Consider the following 20,093-nt stretch of genomic DNA (forward strand, 5'->3'; position numbering starts at 1 on the left):
TGCACATAATGTGCATATCATTTACGGTGTCAATCAGGACAGCCGCAGTCACCCGGCCGCAAAAATCAACAGCAATGCACAGGACACAATTCAAACAGCCGTCGAGTATGCCGGTATGTGTGTTTGTGTGTGTGCAACAGCAATATCCTGTGTGCAGTGTCCTAGGCTTCATTCGACCATAAAATGTATTGCGGTCATTTTAATATAAAATAATTAATTCCAATGCAAATATTTATATCAGCAAAAATATGCCGCATAATTGATTCGTTGGCAGCCATCGCTTGAGGGACGCTAGCGGGGAATGCTATTTACTCAGAACCAGAATCAGAATCAGAATCAGAGACGGCCTCTGTTCAGCGGCCAATGTCTATCATTGGCATTCAATTCAATCACAACAATGAAATAAACATAATGAAATACAATATAAATACATTAAATGCGTTCCCTGGCAAACAGTTGACTGCATTTTCGTATACAATTCCATTGAAAATATCGATTTTAATGCCAAATTCTGCATTAACAGCTGCCTCATACGCCGTATGTAGGGCCTAGGGGTCTAGGGGCGTGCGGTACGGTTGGCCGGTGTCATCGCCATTTTGCAATTAAAAGCTTTCGAGTACGCAATCAATATATGAAATAAATAAAATGACGTTTAATTAAATTGTCACGACCTTTTGTGAAAAAAAATTAAAAACACTTCAACAAAAATAAGTAACAACGTAGCATTCGGTTGTAGCCGACTGAGTAATACTCTGTAAACTGTGTAAAGCTATTATCAAGTTGAAAAGAGACAGACTTCTAGGCAACTTTTTGGCTGCCTTTGCGCTTTGTGATGGCGAGAGGGAGTTAATAAGCTTGAATACCATTCAAATTATTATAATAATTAGCAAATTATAATGATAGTACTAAAAATAATAGATTAAGATCCCATTGTCAGATGTAGGAGATATAGATTTAGAAATCCACGTGGTCAAAACCAATATGCTGTTTGCACTTTATAAACAGAGTACAAAAATGTTCTCTGTGCTGATGATGATGCAAATGATAAGCAGCAAAGTGGCAACTAAAAAAAACACGCAAAACCAAAGAATGTGTTTAATTTGTGCGGCGAGTTTGTGGCGATTATATGCGTAAGCTCTCAAAGGGCATTCTGATTTTACTGTTAACCTGTAATACATCTATGCGATATATATTGCTGAATAATTCTCCAATCCAATGAAATATGATGGACTAAATTTATTTATCTCTATATATAGAACTATGTGTCCTGATTTAATTTGGTGACCGTAGGAACTAGGAAGCTGGAATGATTACTATAGTTACCTTATGTGTTGAAGATAGGTAAGAAGGGATTTTGGGCAGAAGTTTAGATTTTAAATTAATTGCTTAAGATCTTGAAAACTCAGAAAACTTCTTCGATCGATCGGCTTCAAGCCTAATTTCAAAGCTCTATTAAAAAACTTAATGAGCACGAGTTTCAGCGATTTGGGATATTCCAAAACCAACTGATTCCAACTTCCGGTACTTAGTTTGGATGCGCTTCAAACTTATTTTCAAATAAGAATATAAAATATGGAATTTGTGATAGACTTAAATATTCCACGGGCGGGAAATAGTTGTAAATTGTAAAATTAGGATCGGGTCAGGCTAGTTATTTATTTTTACTTTTGTGACGGCAGCTCGGTGCTTATTATAGGGTATCTCCTAGTTGGGTACCTGTTTTATTTTGTTGTGTGTATTTTTTCTAAATTAAGTTTCTTGTGGCGCGCATCACAAAAATGTGACAGCTAGTTAATGACCCGCATTCCATTCTCCCCCGCGATCTTTCTCCACTGACCAATGACCACTCAGCACTTACTCGGCAGCCTCATGTTCGGCCGCCTTCAATTAAAGTCAATTGGGTTTTATGCCGCTTAAAACGCCTGCGCGCGTGCTTCAATTTAGTTAGTGAGCTTGTGTTTAAGTAGAGAAGATCAGCAGCCAGCTCCGTGGCCAGCTAACAAATGCACTTTGCAGCTGCTGCTGGCGAGGCGATAGGCAAATGAGTTTGCGCATTAGAAGACGTTCCATAGCCAGCTGGGCAGCGGGGTTCTATGGCAAGGGGGAGGCGATGGGGCTGGCCCGCTGTGCGCCGCCTGTCAGCATATCAACGCAATTTGTGCACTCGCCAATAGACGGCGGCAAATTATGGCCAGCGATGCTCGCCGACTGCGCAAAGTGCCTCATAAATTCACGTCGCTGATGAAGTGATAGTGAGCCAGAGCTCAGAGCCGGAGCCAGTGCCAGTGCCCAAGCCAGGCCGGAGCTAGTGGCAGGAGGAGGAAGTGCAGCAACAAGCGCAACTGCTGCGTCTCACGGCAGCTCCAGCTCGTGTCTGCAGATTGTTTATGGCAGCGGCAAAATTTGCTCAATGGCTCAACTAATGTGCCGCAGATAGGCCGAGAAGTGGTCACAACCGACGCGTGAGTCGCGGCTGGAAGGCAATTAGAAAGTACCTACATTTTGACAAACAAAATTGATAACCAAAAATTAGTTTATGCATTTTGTTAAAATATTTATAATGCTTTTTCTTTTTCAAATTATAAATTTGTGCTGTTGCTTTTATTGGCATGGTTTTTCATGAAATAGTTGCTCTATTTAAAACCGCATCATCCAAAGCTTAAAACACTTCCGTGTCCTTATTGTTGTGTGGCGCTGACCTTCGTCTGGGCAACAGCTCGCGCCTTGGCACAGTCAAGGACAATGCCGTGTAATTGAAAGTACGCGACTAAGTCGTAAAGCAAATTTAAGTACATGAAGTGACCGACAACGACAACAAGGACTGCAGGGACTAGGCGAAAATATGTCATATAAAAATGGCTAAAGCTCGGCACAGAAATCCGCCAAGACGCTGCCATAAGCACAAAAACAAACTCTAGACAAGAAATTCAATAAGCCGCCCCAAGACGGAGCCCAAGAGGGTGGCAGGAAGACAGGACACTCGAAGGAGGCAGGACTCGAACTGTAACTGCTAAGCTCTAGCTGCGGCGGCGACTGAGACAGCGGCGGCGACTGAGAATGAGGCCAATAAATAAAATTAATAGGAACTCACTCGAACAGCTTGACCAGGCTGGTGCTATGCTGCATCTATAGGGACCAAGCGCAGGAGCAGGACTGGAAGGGCTTTGCTGGGGCTTTCTTTTTATTATTTTGTTGACTTGTTGAATGGCGATAGCAACTGTTGAATGGTACTTAGCTGAACTGCAGATACGGCAGTGGCTAGAATATAAACTTAAAGTTGTTGAAGTTTCGGTGCTTTAAGCGGGACTTTATTTTAAAAATTCTAAGGTTTAAGTTCAACTTTATTATTATATTTCCTAAAAGCCGCAAACGAAGTTTAAATAACTCTGCATAAGGCAAATTCCGTCGACTTCTTTTTTATTATTTTATTCAAATCTTTAATAGATTTTAAGGCATTCTAATTCAGTTTATAATATCACTAATAATACCATTTATGCAACAAAAGCTATAAAAGCTTTTTGTTGCACAAAAATGAACGAAACATGTAATCAATTAGCCGTTCTCCTGACTTAGACACTCCCCCAATCGAATCCATATGTCAGAATAGTATTGGGCAATAGATTAGCTGCATCTGCCACATTGATTTCTACGTGCAATTCATACGCCACGTTGCTGACCTCGCATTGAACTGCCATAAGAAATCACTCTGCCAGCCTGAAATTGCGAATGCGATGGACTGGGAGGCAAGATGTCTGCTAGATGGCGTAACGCCCACTTTTAACACTTGCCACAACAATGGCGCGCAAATATTTGCGGAACCCAGTGCCAGAGTCGAGCCCAGAGCCAGAGCAAGACACAGCAGCCAGGAGATCAATGAGCGAATGTCTGGCTGGCTGACTAGCTGGCAGCCTCAATTTGAAATCCAATAAAATTTAATTGGAAACTTCATCACGGGTGCGAAAATTCACACTTGGCCAGGCCAGGCTAGGCTAGGCCAGACCAGGCGGGGCTAGGATAGGCGAGGGCAGGGTGAAGTCACGGGCACGACTTGGCTGCCGTTTGCCGTAAATCTCATGCACCTGGCGGCGACTGGTGACTCCAACTCCAACTCCAACTCTAACTTCGACTTCGACTCTCTACAACGCATCGCGATAAGGAAATATTTTTCATATGAAAACGCTGCGCATGCGCCGTCTCAATGCTCCGTTTCGTTCCGTTATTGGCCGTGGCTCAATGGCTTATTTATGTTTTTCCTTTAGCCATGCCATATCTTGTGGCATTGTCGACATTAATCGCTTTGTTGCGCCAAAAGTATAACATAAAATTGGATTGATTTATGTTATAATTACAAAAGCTGGCTCATATCGCTAGCTAACGAAGAAAAGGTGCTTCGGAGGGTAAACAAAATACAAGCCCAATCTCAGACAATCGATATAATGATGGTGAGTGAAGTGATAGTAAACAGAGGCTGTGCTCTCTAAAGTGTCGGCTTAAAGTCATTAAGATGCCAAACCCAACAGACAACAGGGAAAGGCTGCACTAACCATCAACGCCAATGTATTGTCTATCCTCCAGCAAGTAAATGAGCTGATAATTCTTATACCCTATACCCACTAAGCGAGTATAATAGTTGAGAGCTTATGTATGTACGTACGATCTTAAGGACTATTGTTGCTTAATACATTAAGTTTAACAATCCTAAAAAGACATGGTAATAACTGATACACATAGTCCTGATTCCACTTATAAATTTATATTTTATATAAATTCTATATTCTAATAGTTTATTCCCGGGCAAGCATTGAATAAACGATGCAAAAAGGTCAGTATAGGGTATTATCCAGTTGAGAATGTTCAACTAGAGCTTTCTAACATGTTCAAACCACTCATTTTGTGGACTATACAGCCCAAAGGTTAATCATTTATAGACATCGACTGCATTCTATGCCATACTATCCTTGCAAATAAAACACATCGTTATTCCTATTGCATTATATAACTGCAGAATTTTGATGGCTCTGGCAGATTAACAACACTCTACCAGAGAGGAAGTCAAAAGCTTTGTGCCATTTTAATAGGTCTAACCAAAGGCAATTAAATATTAAGTCTTCAGAGAAATGCTGGATTCTTTGTGTCATGCCAATCAAAGAGAGCGATGTATTGCGGTTAACCATCTTGGAGTTTAGCTAACGGGATTACAGTTCTATTCTATGAAATCCCACCAGTCCTTTTCGTAGCCTTCGCGCACATGACATAGGAGAACGGTCCGTCGTTTGCGACAGTAATGCGATAGATCCAGAACCTTTTGCTTCACCTCACAGAGATTCTGAACCGTTATTTCGCGTTCCAGACACTCGGATATCTTCTCCGTGGCCATTTCCATGTCGCGCTGATTGTCCTCGAAGATGATCTTCTGGTTGTTGTTGCGCAGATAGAAGGCAAACACATAGCTGTACATGAGTGTTGCACGGCACTGGCATAGAACATCGACGGCCTCCTTGAGGAACTGTACCTCAATCCAGCTCATATTCTCCTGCATGTCGTTCATCTTGGCCTGAACGCTGGCGTACAACTTGTGCTCCATGCGCATGCTCATCATATGGTTCATATAGCGATTGTAGTAGTGCAGATATCGCGCCATTGAGGACCGATAGCGCTCCTGCGCCTGCCTCGCCTGCTTGCCCTCCTCCTCATCGAAACGGTTGCAGCTATACCAAGAGGAGCCGTGAGGCTCCCATGAGCCCAAGCATACCCAGCAGAAATCGTAGCGGCACGATGGATTCTTGCACACCATATGATTGCAGCCGCCATCCTTTTCGATGGTCACATTACACTTGGGGCACTCCTTGGTGTGCTGCGCTATCCAATTGGATGTCTCCGAATCCTCGTTGTTCTTCTTGAGCCACCTCTTCAGCCAGGAACAGCTGACAGGCTCGTGCCAGTTCTCGCCACACCCAAAACAGAATTCATGTCCACACGCGCAGCGCACGGAACGCGGCTCGCAGTAGCTGGCCTTGATGGCATGAGTGCAACTGGGCGCCGGGCACCAGCGCATAAGAGAATTGCACTCCACAAAGGTGTTGGTGATCAGCTGCTGATAGCGCGCAATGACCTCCGGATTATCGGCCAGCTTGACGAATGATACATCATCGACCAGAATATCACAATCGGTGGCGGGACAGGTAATGCTGTGCGCCAATCCTTCGCTGCAGGTCTTGTTGGCTAAGTACTGCTTCCAGCAGGCGGCACAGAATGCATGTCCACAGTCCAAGCCCTTGAGCTCATCGCAGGGGCAGTAACAGATGCCGCAGAGTTTTTCGCGCCCGCTCACAGTGGGCGCAGACTTTAGGCTCAGCTTCGAGGGAGTGGCAAATGGATTCACTACATGGGCGCGCCGGAAGAACTCCTGTGGACTGCTCTCAAAGTACCTCTCGAAAAGCGTCTCTTTGTCCCACTTATAATGATTCAATATGATTCGAGTGACCTGCGGCGACAGATGCAGCACATTGTTGACCTCATCGATGATGTTGCGCTGGTGCTGCACTATCTGATCCGATGTAAGGACCGTGTAAACGAACTCATCAACCTCGACGCTGCGCCTGGGTCTTTCGGGTAAATCGATTTCCGTGCAGGTGTCCTCATCGCTCTCCACACAAGTCATGAACGAGGATGGGCTGTTTACGAAACGGTGTGAATCTCCGTGATCTTCATCCGAGTATTCGTCGTCAGAGTTCATATTCGAATTGAAATAAGAAAAGTTCAAACACTCATATAGCGGATTCTCGGACTACTTTGATACAGTTGAATAAACAAACCAGCTCCTCTCCAGTTAGCTGTAGAGTTCTTCGCGGTCCTAAATCCCTAAAACTGGCGCTGGCACTAGCACTGGCTCTCGTCTGTCTGGTCGTCAGTAACTCCTGATTGTCTGCTGCTCGGGTACCTGCAACATTCGTCTTTGCATTGGCTGACACGAACTTGTTTCAGAGTTGCTTATAATATCGAACACTTTTGATGTAATTAAATGTTGTGAGTTCTTCGTATTTCTACTGAAGACTAAATTCTAGGCTGACAATTTTTTATTTTCTTTTTTTGAAATTGATTAATTTTGCCAGTCAAGGCAACAAACTTGTTTTTAACCGAACCGGTTCAAATCCGGAACTAAACCTTAAAACGAACTAGTTGCCCGATAAATAATCTAATCTAATAGGCTGTTTGCCCCTAAGCCACAAGTTGCGACGAAAAAGTTATAGAAATTAGTTAGCTAATTTTTATATACATTTTCGATTGGGTTTTATATTTGATTGGAGCATACATTCACTTGATTCAGTTGAGAATCACAGCACCCAAAAGCAAGCCAATGTTGCAGAGCTTCCACAAATATATGTCTTCAGCCCTGGTATTAATTTAGTTGCAACTCAACTGTCCCGCTTTTGTATGGGACGAGGTTAGAAATTAGACCCGAACATAGTGATGCCCATTTAGCCTTTAAAAATGACTACTCGAAAATGTATTTTTAAGAAATCATCCTAAAAGATTTTGATTACGACGCCATGATGTCCACACACTAAATCTAGATAAGCTGCCAGAAAAATATTTAGGTTTTATAGCTTCAAACATTTATATAATTTTTCGCAGATAGAATTGTGTTTATTTTAACAATCATTTGTTTGAAATTTTTTGCGTTAAATAACCTAGAAACAATTTAAAATATATTTTTTTTTCCAAGGCTGTCTAAAGGGGACTCTTGCTAACGATTGTCCCAATATGAGTTATATGATTGAGTAATCCGATGCTAAAACGATATAGCTTATACTTTAGGAACGTTAACGACATATTCTTTTTGCTTTCTAAACAGCTCTTGATATATTTTCTTACTATTCGAGCTATACAATTTGCCAGTGGGATGTTGAATGAGTTTTTCTTATATCAAAAATACATCCTTTGGAATTAGGGAAAAACAAAAACGTTTCTCATTAAAAGCATTGTTTTCGACCGGTAGTTTCTCTAGCAACTATATGATGTAGTTGGTCAGATATGAAGACCTTATCGATATAGCTTTAAAACTTTAAGATTATGAGACATTTCGTGAATACTTAAAACGGGGGAGAATGGAATTATTTAAGATGGGATGAAGTTCGAAACAAAAGTCGGCTTCAATAATGTGAAAAGGCTTAGTCACAAATTGAACCTAAAAGGCGTTTAAATGGTGACCACCGAAAATGTATGGAATTTTAGGCAAGCATTGAATGAAAAAACTTGCAATATTCATGTGCTTTTTTGTTATGCATTTTAAAGTTGGGCATTTTTCTAGACTTTTGGTACATCAAAATGCATTGGATTTTTACTCTTTCGCTGCGGCACTCAGGACACCAAAAAATAGGGCCTAAAAGCTTTTGGTGTATTCCATAGCCATAACCCCTTCATTGTAGTGCAGAGCAGAACAAAGCAATGTCTCAAGTGGCAAGGGTAAGGCACAAAAATTGCGATAACAACAACAAAAACGAAATGCGATATAAAAAAGTACAGTGCAGCTACACACACATACACACACACACACACCAGCTACACAGTCAGACGAATGAGTATGCGAAATGAAAGTGAACGAGCGCACAAGGATAATGGCGGATAGCGGTGCGGGTAATGAGTGTGCATAATGCATATGCAGCAGGAGCAGCAGCCATTCCCATTGAGCGTCGCGAATGCCGCGAATGGATTCAATCTGCCGTGTTTTGCATATATGCATACACAAATACAAATACAAATACAAATGCAAGTACAAGTACATGTACATATGTATTTATGTGCACTCGTACTACGAGCAGTTTTTTTAAAACAAAAGCTGCCTGCTAACCCGCCAAAAGCAGCAGCCGCCAACAACAACAGCAACAGCAGCAACAAAAGCATCACAAATAAAAATGCAAAGTCGCCAAATAGCAGCAGCAGCAGCCACAAATCCCTTTCATCAGCTCAAAGACTGCGACTGAGGCAAAGGGAAAGGCAGCGAACCCTTTCCAGCTGCTTTTCAAGTCTCAGCCAAATTACAAGAAATCCTTTCGTGCGCGTGAATGCTTTGGAAAAATACAAAAAAAAAAAAATAAAAAATAAAAATTCGAAATAGAAGTAAAAAAAAATGGAACGAAAGCGTACCAAAAGCCGGGCAAAGAAATACGGAAAAGGAAATAATTTGACCATTTGCAGCAAATGCACAAAAACAGCCGGCAAATGACAACAAAAGGCAGTCAGCCACATTGCCACAAGGGGTACTGCAAGGTTTTGCTGGCACGTCTATAGGAGGCGGTGTGGCAGGGGGCTGATAGCAGAGGGGTTAGAGCGTGTCATGTCATGTGTGGGCGGTTTTGGGTCGCCTGAGCATTGCAAGAATTTCTACGCTGCCAATGCAAATGAGGACGCGCCACTTGTTGGCCACGACTTTTTATCATTGACAATCGGGCTAAGGCTCTGGCTTTGGCCGAGGCTCAGGCACAGGCTCTGGCCACGTCCGGCATTCGCTGATGGTCAGCAACGATGGCCAAGTTCATGGCCCTGACGTGACCACGCCACGCCACGGCATGCCATGCCAAATGGCCAAGCCTGCCTGCCTCCGCTCTGATGATGATGGTGATGATGATGATGATGATGATGATGCCACTTGGCTGATAGGCCAACTCAGCGAACGTCGTCGCATTTTTCTGCGCCTACTTTGGCACACAGCTATTTGCGGTATATTTTCTTGAGAAATGTTGCCTCAGTTGGCTCGCCACTACGTCCGGCTTTGCCACAGCAGCGGCCAACTGATTATGTTCAACTCAATTCATAGCCATAGTCTGTACCTAAGGATGTTCGCTTGAATCTCATGTAAATTAGCGCGCTAATTACAAGACCTTGCATACCATACTGAATAATACAATATATAATAGAAGAGAGCAAAACTGAACGGATGTGTGCTGATCGGGGCGATAAATGCGCCACATCGCATTATAATTACTGTTCATTGTGTGTATTTCGTATTCGGAATGCCTTTTTTATGTGGCTGAGCAAAATTAGCTGGAAATCAACGAGCATGAAGCGCCACACACACAAACACGCACACTTTTATTGAAGAAAATCAACGCTTGGAACTAATTTGTTTTTGATGCGACTCTTAAATTAGTATAGAAACAAGTATGACTTAGTTTTAAGCTGCGATGAGTTAACGGTTCCTACAGACAACCAAACACATTCCGTCCCGTTCAGACCTTGAGGTTGCGTTTAGCGGGTCTTAGGTTCCGGTAGCGGTTGCTTAGGCGCCGCTTCATATAATTAAAAATTAATTGGAAATTTAAAATTTGTTGCAGAGATTTATTATTTTTAGTCTAGACTTAAAGTGCAATTAAATGTGATGCGATCATTTATCAAACAATGAAGAAATGTGATGTGATGTGATCTTCAAATTTGGATCTTAGAATCTTCGCTTATCGAGCAGATTGTTCTTAGCTGTTATAACACTGTAAACAGAGTGTTGCGCGGACCATGTCACCCGACTGTCTTATTACGCTTTACTTTTCTTAAATACTATGTATGTGGGTGTTTATCCTACAATTTCTCCGTGCATTTTTCAATTGTCATCCCATTTGTGTCCTTATTTGCTTGCTTTTGAAGTCAAAGTCAAACCTTTGTCAAATTTGCTTTGATACCATTGCTTGCTACCCCTAAAGCAATGAGACATCAAGATCTCACACCACCCTCGCCAACACTTCCAATCAAACGCCAACAACACAAATAAAATGCTCCCGAAAAAATAAGAAAAAGAAAAATCAATGCGAGAAACACATGAAATGTTGGTGTGAAGAAAAGTGAAAGTGCCCCTTGGAGCCACATACACACAAAAGCAACCCCCGAAAGGGAAAAAAACAACACACCCCACGTATGTATGACTATGTCCATCTCCATATCTCTCACTCTCTCGCTCTCTTTGTCTATCTATAATCATGTGTGTTCTTTGGTTGGGCGGCTTTTTGCCTTTGATATTTAAGCATTTCCGCCATCTTGAAGATGGTATGGGATAAAGGTGGGTGTTAGCCCCCTGCCAAGGTCCATAAGAAAGTGCGTTAAAAGAAAAACTACGCCACTTCAAAACAGAACAGTTTTTCGTATGAAAAGGCAAATCGGTTTTGGACGGCTCAGTTAGTTTGGGCCAGAATTCAAAGCGGGTTTTATATTTCGCCAATATTCTCGCGCTTTTGCGGCTTCTCACTGCGGCGTCCCTTTGACTACATTTTCCACAGGGGCCATTGACTCGTCCGTTGGACGTTGTTAAATGCAATTATTTCAGTTCTGACTTTGAACAGTGAAAGTTTTACCCTGGAATTTCGCGTGTTTAGTTGACATTTAGCCGGCTTGACATGTCCACTCACATCTAGGGGCGGCTACCTTTTTATGGGGCCTGTAATTTTGAAAAATACCTTATTAAAGATTATATTTGGGTAATTCATTCAAAGGTGCGGCAGAGTTCATTACCGGCTAATAAAAATATATAGTAGCATTGTTAAGCTACAGATTAATTTCAAGATTAGGCATGTGCAGGATTTATTGTGGTTATTATTATTACCACTATCTAATAGTAAACCATCAAATAATTAGCTTAAATAGTTAGTTAAAAAATTCTAATTATTCTATTAGAATCATAAGTGGGATTTGGGAGTTTACAACTAGTTGGTTGTCGACTCACAACCAAAACCGTAAGACTCGACTTTCATTCGAAAGTGCGGGAAATTGGTGGAAAACGTAGACCGAAAAACGCCGATATTGTTGAATAATCGCATGAGGCACTGTTTTTGATGAATTATTGCCTTTTATTCTGAGCTAACTTTTTCCTAATTCCTTCTGGACGGGCTTTTATTGTTTGTCGTTTTGTGTTTTTGGTTCGTTTGTCTGGACTGAGACTGTTGTCTGGCACGTCTCAGTTGCCTTTCCCACTGTATGGTGTGCGTGTGTGGGTATGCTTCTAATGTATGTCACGTGACAAAATTGTATAATTTCCAACCGGGCAGCGGGCCGCACGTCGCCCATTGTGACGTTTCCGGTTAATTTGGCGCCAGCTTAGACGGGCCTCTTGGCTGTGACCGGTACCGGGATTGGAGTCGGGCACTCGGGATCTGTGACAGCGGTTCTCAGGGAACCTTAGTTGGTGCCACACATTTTTGACACTTGGCCAAGCAAATCACAGGCAAAATAAAAATAAAAAAAAAACAACCAAAACCTTTCCCTTTTGCTGATGGTGGTGCTGCAAAATGCAATTACCTTTCCCTCTAGCTAGCCGTAAAGTAACTCGACAAAGTCGTAACTTACTTTTCCTTTCATTTTGTGCCCACAAGCGAACAGCAAACGCAAAGATCAATGCCAGTCGCAGTCAGTTGGTCGGATAGCCAGAAATTAGTAAGTGCAACTAAGCAACCAGGGCGCCCACTCACAAGCCACTCACCTGGTGGTGGTGCTAGTAGTGGTGCTGGTGTTAGTGGTATTGGTTGAGGTATTTGTATTGGTAGTGGGGCAAGCTGCCCCTCTCTCGTTCTCCCACTGAGCAGCAAGAGCAGCAGCTATGCCATGAGTAACTGACATTAATTCAAATTGTTAATTCATGCCTGTCACGCTTTGGTACAGCGGTGTCCCCACAACATTTCCTATAGACTCGACTGCGACTCTGGCTGCGGTTCGCTCTCTGTGTGTGGTGATTGTGTTGACGGCTACAGCATGTTGTTACTGTCGCTGTTGTCGTTGTTGTTCTCGTTTGTTGTTGTTGTTGTTGCTGCTGCTAATCCAGATCAGTGACCAGTTCCACTTAGTAGGTACATTTCAAAGGGGGAGCACTGCCGACCCTTCCACGAGACTGGGCCCCTAAGTCAATAAGAAGTTAATTAAACTATGCGACTTCAACTTAATTACAACCATGGCTTGGTACCAGTTCCTCTCCTCTGGCCACCCCACGCATTTCATTCTCAATTGGAAAATTAAACACACATTCTTTTGGGGTTTCGTTTTCAGTGAGTTAACCAGCTATTCGCTTTGCTTATCGGCATCGGCAATGGTATCGGTATCGATTTCGATTCGAGACAAGTACAAAATGAAAGTTGTTTTTAGAAGTTGTTTCTCGTTTATTATTCTCACAACAACAAACAAATTGCAAGTGCTGTGATTTTGTTGTAACGCAAAACTTGGTCTTGCAGTATTTTGGCAGCTGTTTGTGCCAGACGTCATTCCTCTATGATAATTCTACAGATTACTTTAAAAACAAATACATATCTGTTAATATATGTACGTGCATATGGTATATCTGACTGTATGTGAATATATTTATTTATTGGTTTCCATTTGCAGCCAAACAATTTACGTGCACGGCTCGACTTTTTTAATAACATTTTAAATGCCATGGCATTTATTACCATATTTTGCTAGTCATGTTTTTCTTTTATAACTTTATAAAGCGCGCGAAAAACATATTTTCATACACATGCATACATATGCACGTCTAGATATGTAGCTGTGTCTCTGCATAGATTTTATAATTGCCACGTTTAGATGCAACAACAGACGTAAGTGGCAAATGTGTTGGCATTTATGTGTATTTATTTATAATTTAATGCTGCCAAAGCAAAATGGAATAAATTTAAATTATATTTTATGAAAATGGCTAATTAAAAATAAAAAATTAAATTTAGTAAAGGCTACAAAAACAATTTCAACAAAGAGGAGTTGTTTATATCGACTAACAGATGAAATTTAAACAAACAAAAATATTTTTATTTGAAATATGAAAAAATTTCTAAAAAAAAACTGTTTGAAAGTAAAGTAACTCTTAAATTATAGTTGTATCTTTAAACTTAGTATTGTTGGTAAATAGTACATAGGTGTTACTCAAATATTCTTGTTTTTGTTCATCAAAGCAAAATGATTAATGCAAATAAAAGCAGTAGTAAATATGAGGGTTTAGTAGAGATCCTGTTCACAAAACACAAACCTTACAGGCTGAAAAGTGGAGCAGTATGTTCATCTTGCTTAAAAACCGGAAAAATAGTATCCACAGGTCAAAAACAACTAAAGAAAATTGTGTTGCTCAACTTTGTCGTGATATATTCAATTGTTTCTCTTTGACGCTTTAACATTTTATCTATGTTAAAAATTCCATTCAACCCTGTGCTTTTTCTGCAACCACCACTCTTTTTGTTTTTGCCCTTTTACTAATTAGCAGCAAGGCCCGGCCCCAAAGTCAAACAGCAGCAGCATCATTGCAATCACTCAAGAACCTGCACGCTACTTGATAATGAGTACGAAGATGAGGCAGAAGGCTGCAGCAGGGAACAAAAAAATTAAAAAAAATAAAAAAAGAGAAGGGCAAAAGAAAAACACTTCAACCAATAAATGCAACGCTTTGCCCTGCAAGCCAAATGAAGTGTAAGGAATAAGGAATATATAAAAAAAATTAATAAAAAAATATTGCATATTTTTAACTCGAACCCAAAGTGCAGAAATGTGCGCACACAAAAAGGATAACCAGGCGGCAGCCTCCAATTGCTGCCTGTTGCCAGCCTCCGGATGATGACGCAGCTCGCAGCTCGCAGCTTCTGCCTGACTGAGGCACAAGTGCAGCAGGCAGCACTTGAATATGAATTTATGCTTCATGCATGATACATCATCATCAGCAGCAGCAGCAGCAGAAGAAGAAGCAGCAGTAGCAGCAGCAGTAGCTGCACAACATCCCCACTGCTTTTTGGTAATGGAATTGTATGGGGCGCTTGAATGGCTGCCAGCAAGCACGCATGACGCCAACTCAGCTCAGATCTGCGTACCACATCCCCCAGCTGCTCTCCTGCATTGTCGTTATGAGTGTCGTGATAGCCCAGGCAGAGTCACAGTCACAGGCTCAGGTTGGGGCACTTGCAGCATGTAATGCCTGGCCATAAGTGTTGCTACGTGCTCAAAAGCGTTTCATATTAATACGTCAGACAGCAATTGTTGATGGCATATTCCATGACTGCTGCTGGTGCTGCCGATGTTCTATGGCGACTGTGCAAGCAATCCAGTCATGTGATCCCTCTATTTAAGCGAGGGTAGAAAGTGACTTTAGCGCTAGCCTGAAATACCAAACACTTGCACAATCTCACACACGCACACAAACACACAACTAACACTCATACCAGCAGCAAGAGCAGCAGCACGAGCAGAAGCGACAACATCTTGGCAGTGCATTCATATTCATTGCATATTCATATGACAGCTTGGCTTCCGCCTCCCATCTACACCAACAAAACCCTTCTCAATGCTCAAGCAACGTTCGCCAAGTTTGTTGACTTTTCATTTTGTTGGCTGGCTGGAAAATTCATTGCGCCTTGTTTACTTTTAGCGCTTGGCATGCTCAAAACAAAACGCTTTTCACTTGCTGGGCATCCATGGCGTATGAATAATTTAGTGAGTCATTAAAACGAACGACGACGCATCCCCACAGCTGTGATTGTTATGACACTTTTCATTTCGTTCACTCAATGGTCCCAAAGACCACATTGATATCATCTATCGCATACGAAGCCAAGCCTAAATCAGCTGCTTAAACCCTTATTTATTTACCCTGGCAAATATGAAAACTACGGCCTTAGAATTGCTTCTTAGGTTTCTAGAGGTTCTTTTACAAACTGCAATCTGAAACAAATTATTTTGTAAGCTGTTTGAATGTCAATGGGACGTCAGTTCGCCTTTATGGTCAATTTTTAACGACTATCTGTACTCTATTGTTATTTAAGTCCGAGTTCTTCATGGTCACTTAACCCTGACTTTATTCATCACTTTCTCAAAATTTGTTTAGTCAACATCCACAGAACATAGTTGACTGTGGATGTTTAATTTTTATCCGTATAATATATACCCTATAAGCACATTTTTATGCAGCTGTTTGGTGACATATTTTTGGCAACTTTATAGATACCATAAAGCATAATTCCATGCCGCTGACCATATACGAGCTCCTTGTTGCTTGGCAATATATATGCAAGCCATAATTCGCCCTATCTTCGTTCAACTCATATCCTTGTTAAGTCTGTACAAATTGCTGCCTGTGCCAGACTGCGATGTTAGCTGAAGCCAGGCAAAGGTGTTGCTTTGTTAGAAAATTTCATTATTTTAGCTTAAGCCGCAACACACACACACTCGTCTTGGGCGGCGTTGCGGCTTTAATGCCAAAGCAGCCAAGTTGCAAAAATATTTGGCCAGCCTCATAATGCAATTGAATGCAAAAATCTCACTAATCCGTTGATTGCACTTAATTGAGTTGGCCATAAACGGGCAGGCGGAGCGCTCAACGTTCACCAAGAGCCAAATATAATCAAATACCAATTTAAATTAACTCAACAGCAATTTAAGCCAACACATAACAACAACAACAACAACAGCAACAGCACCAACAACAACAACAGCTTTGGCTATTGGCAGAAAATTAAATTAGTGCAAAAATGTAAACATGTTGTATGCTGCATGTTGTTTGTGCTGAATGTGGACAACGAGGAAGGCGACTTGGACATGTAAATGACGCCCGGCACCAGCCCCAACAACATGTTGACTGCATGTAAAGTGGGCTTCAGCCTAGATCAGACCAGTTCGACCAAGCCAAGGCAAGCCAAGCCGGGATAAGGCCCTGACTTAGATCCCCAGCATCGAGAGGAGTCTCCAACAAGGCAGCTTATTAATTTTTGTTGCCTGATTTTTATCATTTTATATTTTTATTTTTTTTGTTTATATACAAAGCGCATGCAGTCGAGTGACTTTGGTTTCTCATTGCAAAGAATTTGGAGCTGCTCTGGCGGTCATTCCCAAAAAAGTATCGCATTACAATTGAGTCTGGATACATTGTTGGGCCCGAACTCATGTTAGTTCCATGGAATTATGATATTTTCTGGGTAATACGAAACGCTTTTAATTGGCGCCTATGCCGCCCACTCTTCCTAACTCTAACCAGTTGCTCTCGCACTTTCTCTCTCTCGCTCTCTGTCGCTCTCTTCTGCTCTCCCTCTCTCTCCCTGTCTCTGTTGACATGCTCAACATGTACGTAATTTGATGCTAAGCAAATTTGAAATTTTATACAAAAATGTGCGCCATAAGAAGCAGTTAATTTTTTGGCTTACCGCTACGATAGAGAGAAGTGAAGTCGTGCCTCAAGGAAAAAAACCAAAACTTGGCAGACAGGAAACTTAAGTTTTTTGTTACCTTCACTAAATTGTGATATGGCAAAGCCGGTTAACGGCATTAAATATTTTTGTTTACCCTTCGAACCACATGGATTAGCCCCAAGACCCCGCGGACAGAGAGCTAGGGTAGTCGCCGCATTCTTATCGCGACAAATTAATCAGCTTAATCCGTCGAAAACTTGCCAAGTTTTGCATGGGTGTAGCCCCCATCCACCCACCCGGCACCGACGCTTCTCCCTGCAAAGCAGTTGGGCTACCTTCACAGATAAGCGAAATGTTTGCAAGTTATTGTTGTTGAAACAGTGCCTATTGCTGTATTGCTGTTGTTGTTGGTGTTGTTGTTGTTACTACAAGACGACTACCGCTGTGTGCAACATGCAACGTTTAACGTTCACATGTTAGGTGCCCAGTAATAATGGTCTTGATTCTTCATGTCCTTCTGCTCCCGGCCCTTAAAGTTGGCGTGTTTTACCGGATTAATGCGCACTGCTCGAGGGTGTAATGCATATAATCTAATAAGCAGGTGAATTTGGTAAAGGAGCTGATGTATATGCTGAGGGGATCTCTAATGGACAAAGTTTAGGTTTGCATTAGAAGGCTGCATAAATAACAAGCAAGTAACAAGGCGATTGCCCCGATAATAATACATTTATTGAACGGACCAAAATCAACAAAAGATCTTAACTCAAGATAGAAAATGTACACAATAGAATGGAGACTAAGCAAAGGTATGTTGTTGTTTATCCGTCCAATTGGGCTATGGATTAAGGTTCTCTTCAGCGGACAGTTGACATCTGAGTAAATGCATATACCTGACATAATGAATATATATAAATATATATTTGAAGGATCCAGCTACCAAAAGATCATTGACTAAGAAAATTTGTGTATTTTAATACCTCTCACATTTTCTTCAAAACATATTTACACATGTTTGGATTCAATATCTTAGCGCTAAAAATTTAATAAACTTCAATTTTGAATTATGAATTTTTCTTTATTTTCAGACTTTAAGCAATATCTTCAGGAAATTTTTAAGATCAAATCAAAATGGCAATTTTAATAATTAATTTATTTATGCATAAACAAATAGGTGAGTGAAGATACAAATTAACTTTATATAACATTTATTTACATAAGAATATTATAAATGAATTCATATCCATCAGATAGATAGGTCGGCAGGGTGAATCCTCTTCCGTTTATTTTACCCCGTTGGCATTCTGTTGTCTTTCATTTTGTTCCGTTGCTTAGTTAGTTGGAGATTTCCTTCTTTTCAAGCAGTTCAGATATTTTTTTCTTTACCCTAGACTGTGTATCTATAAGAGGAAGTTTCAAGTTAGTATCAGCTTGGTGCTGGGTACAGGGTATTTCCTAGTCGCAAACACTTGACTAGAGCCCAATTACTTGTGCATTTAATTATTTATAATCCACTATGACTGTAATAAATTGCAAAATGTAAATATTCCCCTCGTTAGATATCCACTCAATATTTAATTTTTCATTGTCCCAGTTTAAAGCACTTTACGAAATCAATTTGCAAATTTTCCAACCAGAAGAAAACCGCGAACTCTTCCTGGCCTGCATCTGGCAGTGGCATTAAAAAGCTTTTGGGTTTGACAAACGCAATTGAACGAAATAAGAGCGTGTTGGCTTTTGGGAGTGGGTCCAGCATAGTAGCCAGAGGGCTATTCAATTGTTGCCACAGTCCGTGGCACGTCCAGCTCTGTGCCACCATGCCCTGACCAATCGACCGTACATATCGGCATCGGCATCGACATCGACACTGGGCATCGGGCTGATGGTGCGGCAGTCTGCAGGTCTGGCGTTCTGGCTAGGCATACAAACATATTTGTGAAACTACTCAACATAATGGTCATGGAGTGCCATTCAGACGCACCAAACACGAAGCACAGCACGGCCAAGGGACTGGCTCAGCGGTGGTCGTGTATAACAATAAACAAAACATTAAACTAATAGCGGAGCATTGGGATGGGCTGGCCAGAAGAGCAGGATGTGTAGAGGAGTGGGCCGCGCGACAGCGGTTTTCATTTTGAATGCTAGGCAAACTTTTTGTGCCCACTTGTTTGTAATATTTTAAACAACTAACGGTTGCTGAGCGGCCAACAGCAGCAGCAGAGCAACTCTGGCAGGCACATGGCAAGCTGACGCCGCAGAGACAACCACACAACGGACCACGGACCAGTGGACCAGTGGACCAGTGGACAGTGTGGACACGTCAACAGGAACCGACATCAGCCATGCAGAGGCTCATCAATGGAGGCAAATAAATAATGCAAACGGCAATTTGAGTCACAGCGCGCAGGACGATGATGCACATTGTGTTGGTCTAGTAGCAGGCACAGGTTGGCGGGGAAGGTAGACGAGGCGCGCGGCATGAAACTGGATAGGGGAATAGGGGCGGTCAGACAGCCCGCTGCTCACACATTTGCCTGCATCTTTTGAGTCAAAGGAATGTGTTTCATGAATTTTAAATTGCATACCAAATTGCAAAAAGATTGATATCCAATCTCACGCAAGGCGGCGAGCCTGCCAGCCTGCGAGATCGCCAGCCAGCTACAGACAGGTTGCTATTCCACTTGACAGTGGCTGGTGTCTGCTGTTGCTGCCGCTGCTGCTGATGATGCTGATGCAGGTGGGAGGCGCAGCAAGGCGCTACATTGTGGACGACTCCCAGCCAGAGTCAGACACAGAGCCACAGTCACAGTCGCTTGGCGACAACAAACATGCGACAACGCGGCTGTGTCCGCGTCTGGCCAGCCACTTTGATCATATGGGGCCAGACGGGGCAGGTCCCCATTGATTGGCATTGGTCCGATAGTCCAGTCGGTTTCCCGCAGGCTATTTGCTGGCCACCGTCTCTCT

General features: G+C 42.0%; 1 protein-coding gene across 3 annotated transcripts; it reads right to left on the reverse strand.

Annotated features, from left to right (window-relative positions):
• Nucleotides 1-4,977: 4,977 nt before the first annotated feature.
• LOC135438114 (E3 ubiquitin-protein ligase ariadne-1) lies at nucleotides 4,978-7,076 on the reverse strand. 3 transcript variants are annotated; one of them, XM_064696275.1, is made up of 2 exons: nucleotides 6,816-7,076; nucleotides 4,978-6,705 (listed from the first exon to the last, which is right to left on the reverse strand). In XM_064696275.1, the coding sequence occupies exon 2, from the start codon at nucleotides 6,659-6,661 to the stop codon at nucleotides 5,204-5,206; it is 1,458 nt and encodes a 485-aa protein (XP_064552345.1). In that variant the 5' UTR covers nucleotides 6,662-6,705; nucleotides 6,816-7,076; the 3' UTR covers nucleotides 4,978-5,203. The 3 variants fall into 3 exon arrangements, with proteins under 3 accessions (XP_064552345.1, XP_064552346.1, XP_064552344.1); XM_064696276.1 differs by having other exon boundaries at nucleotides 6,800-7,076; XM_064696274.1 differs by having other exon boundaries at nucleotides 4,978-7,076.
• Between the last annotated feature and the right edge of the window lie 13,017 nt (nucleotides 7,077-20,093).

This window comes from Drosophila montana, unplaced genomic scaffold (assembly GCF_035044405.1).
Source record: "Drosophila montana isolate Dmon_TW-CO22-7 unplaced genomic scaffold, ASM3504440v1 contig_3846_1, whole genome shotgun sequence".
Classification (NCBI taxonomy): domain Eukaryota; kingdom Metazoa; phylum Arthropoda; class Insecta; order Diptera; family Drosophilidae; genus Drosophila; species Drosophila montana.

Excerpts from the sequence above, each read along its gene's own strand:
- LOC135438114 (XM_064696274.1), bottom strand. The coding sequence starts at position 6,736 with ATGAACTCTGACGACGAATACTCGGATGAAGATCACGGAGATTCACAC.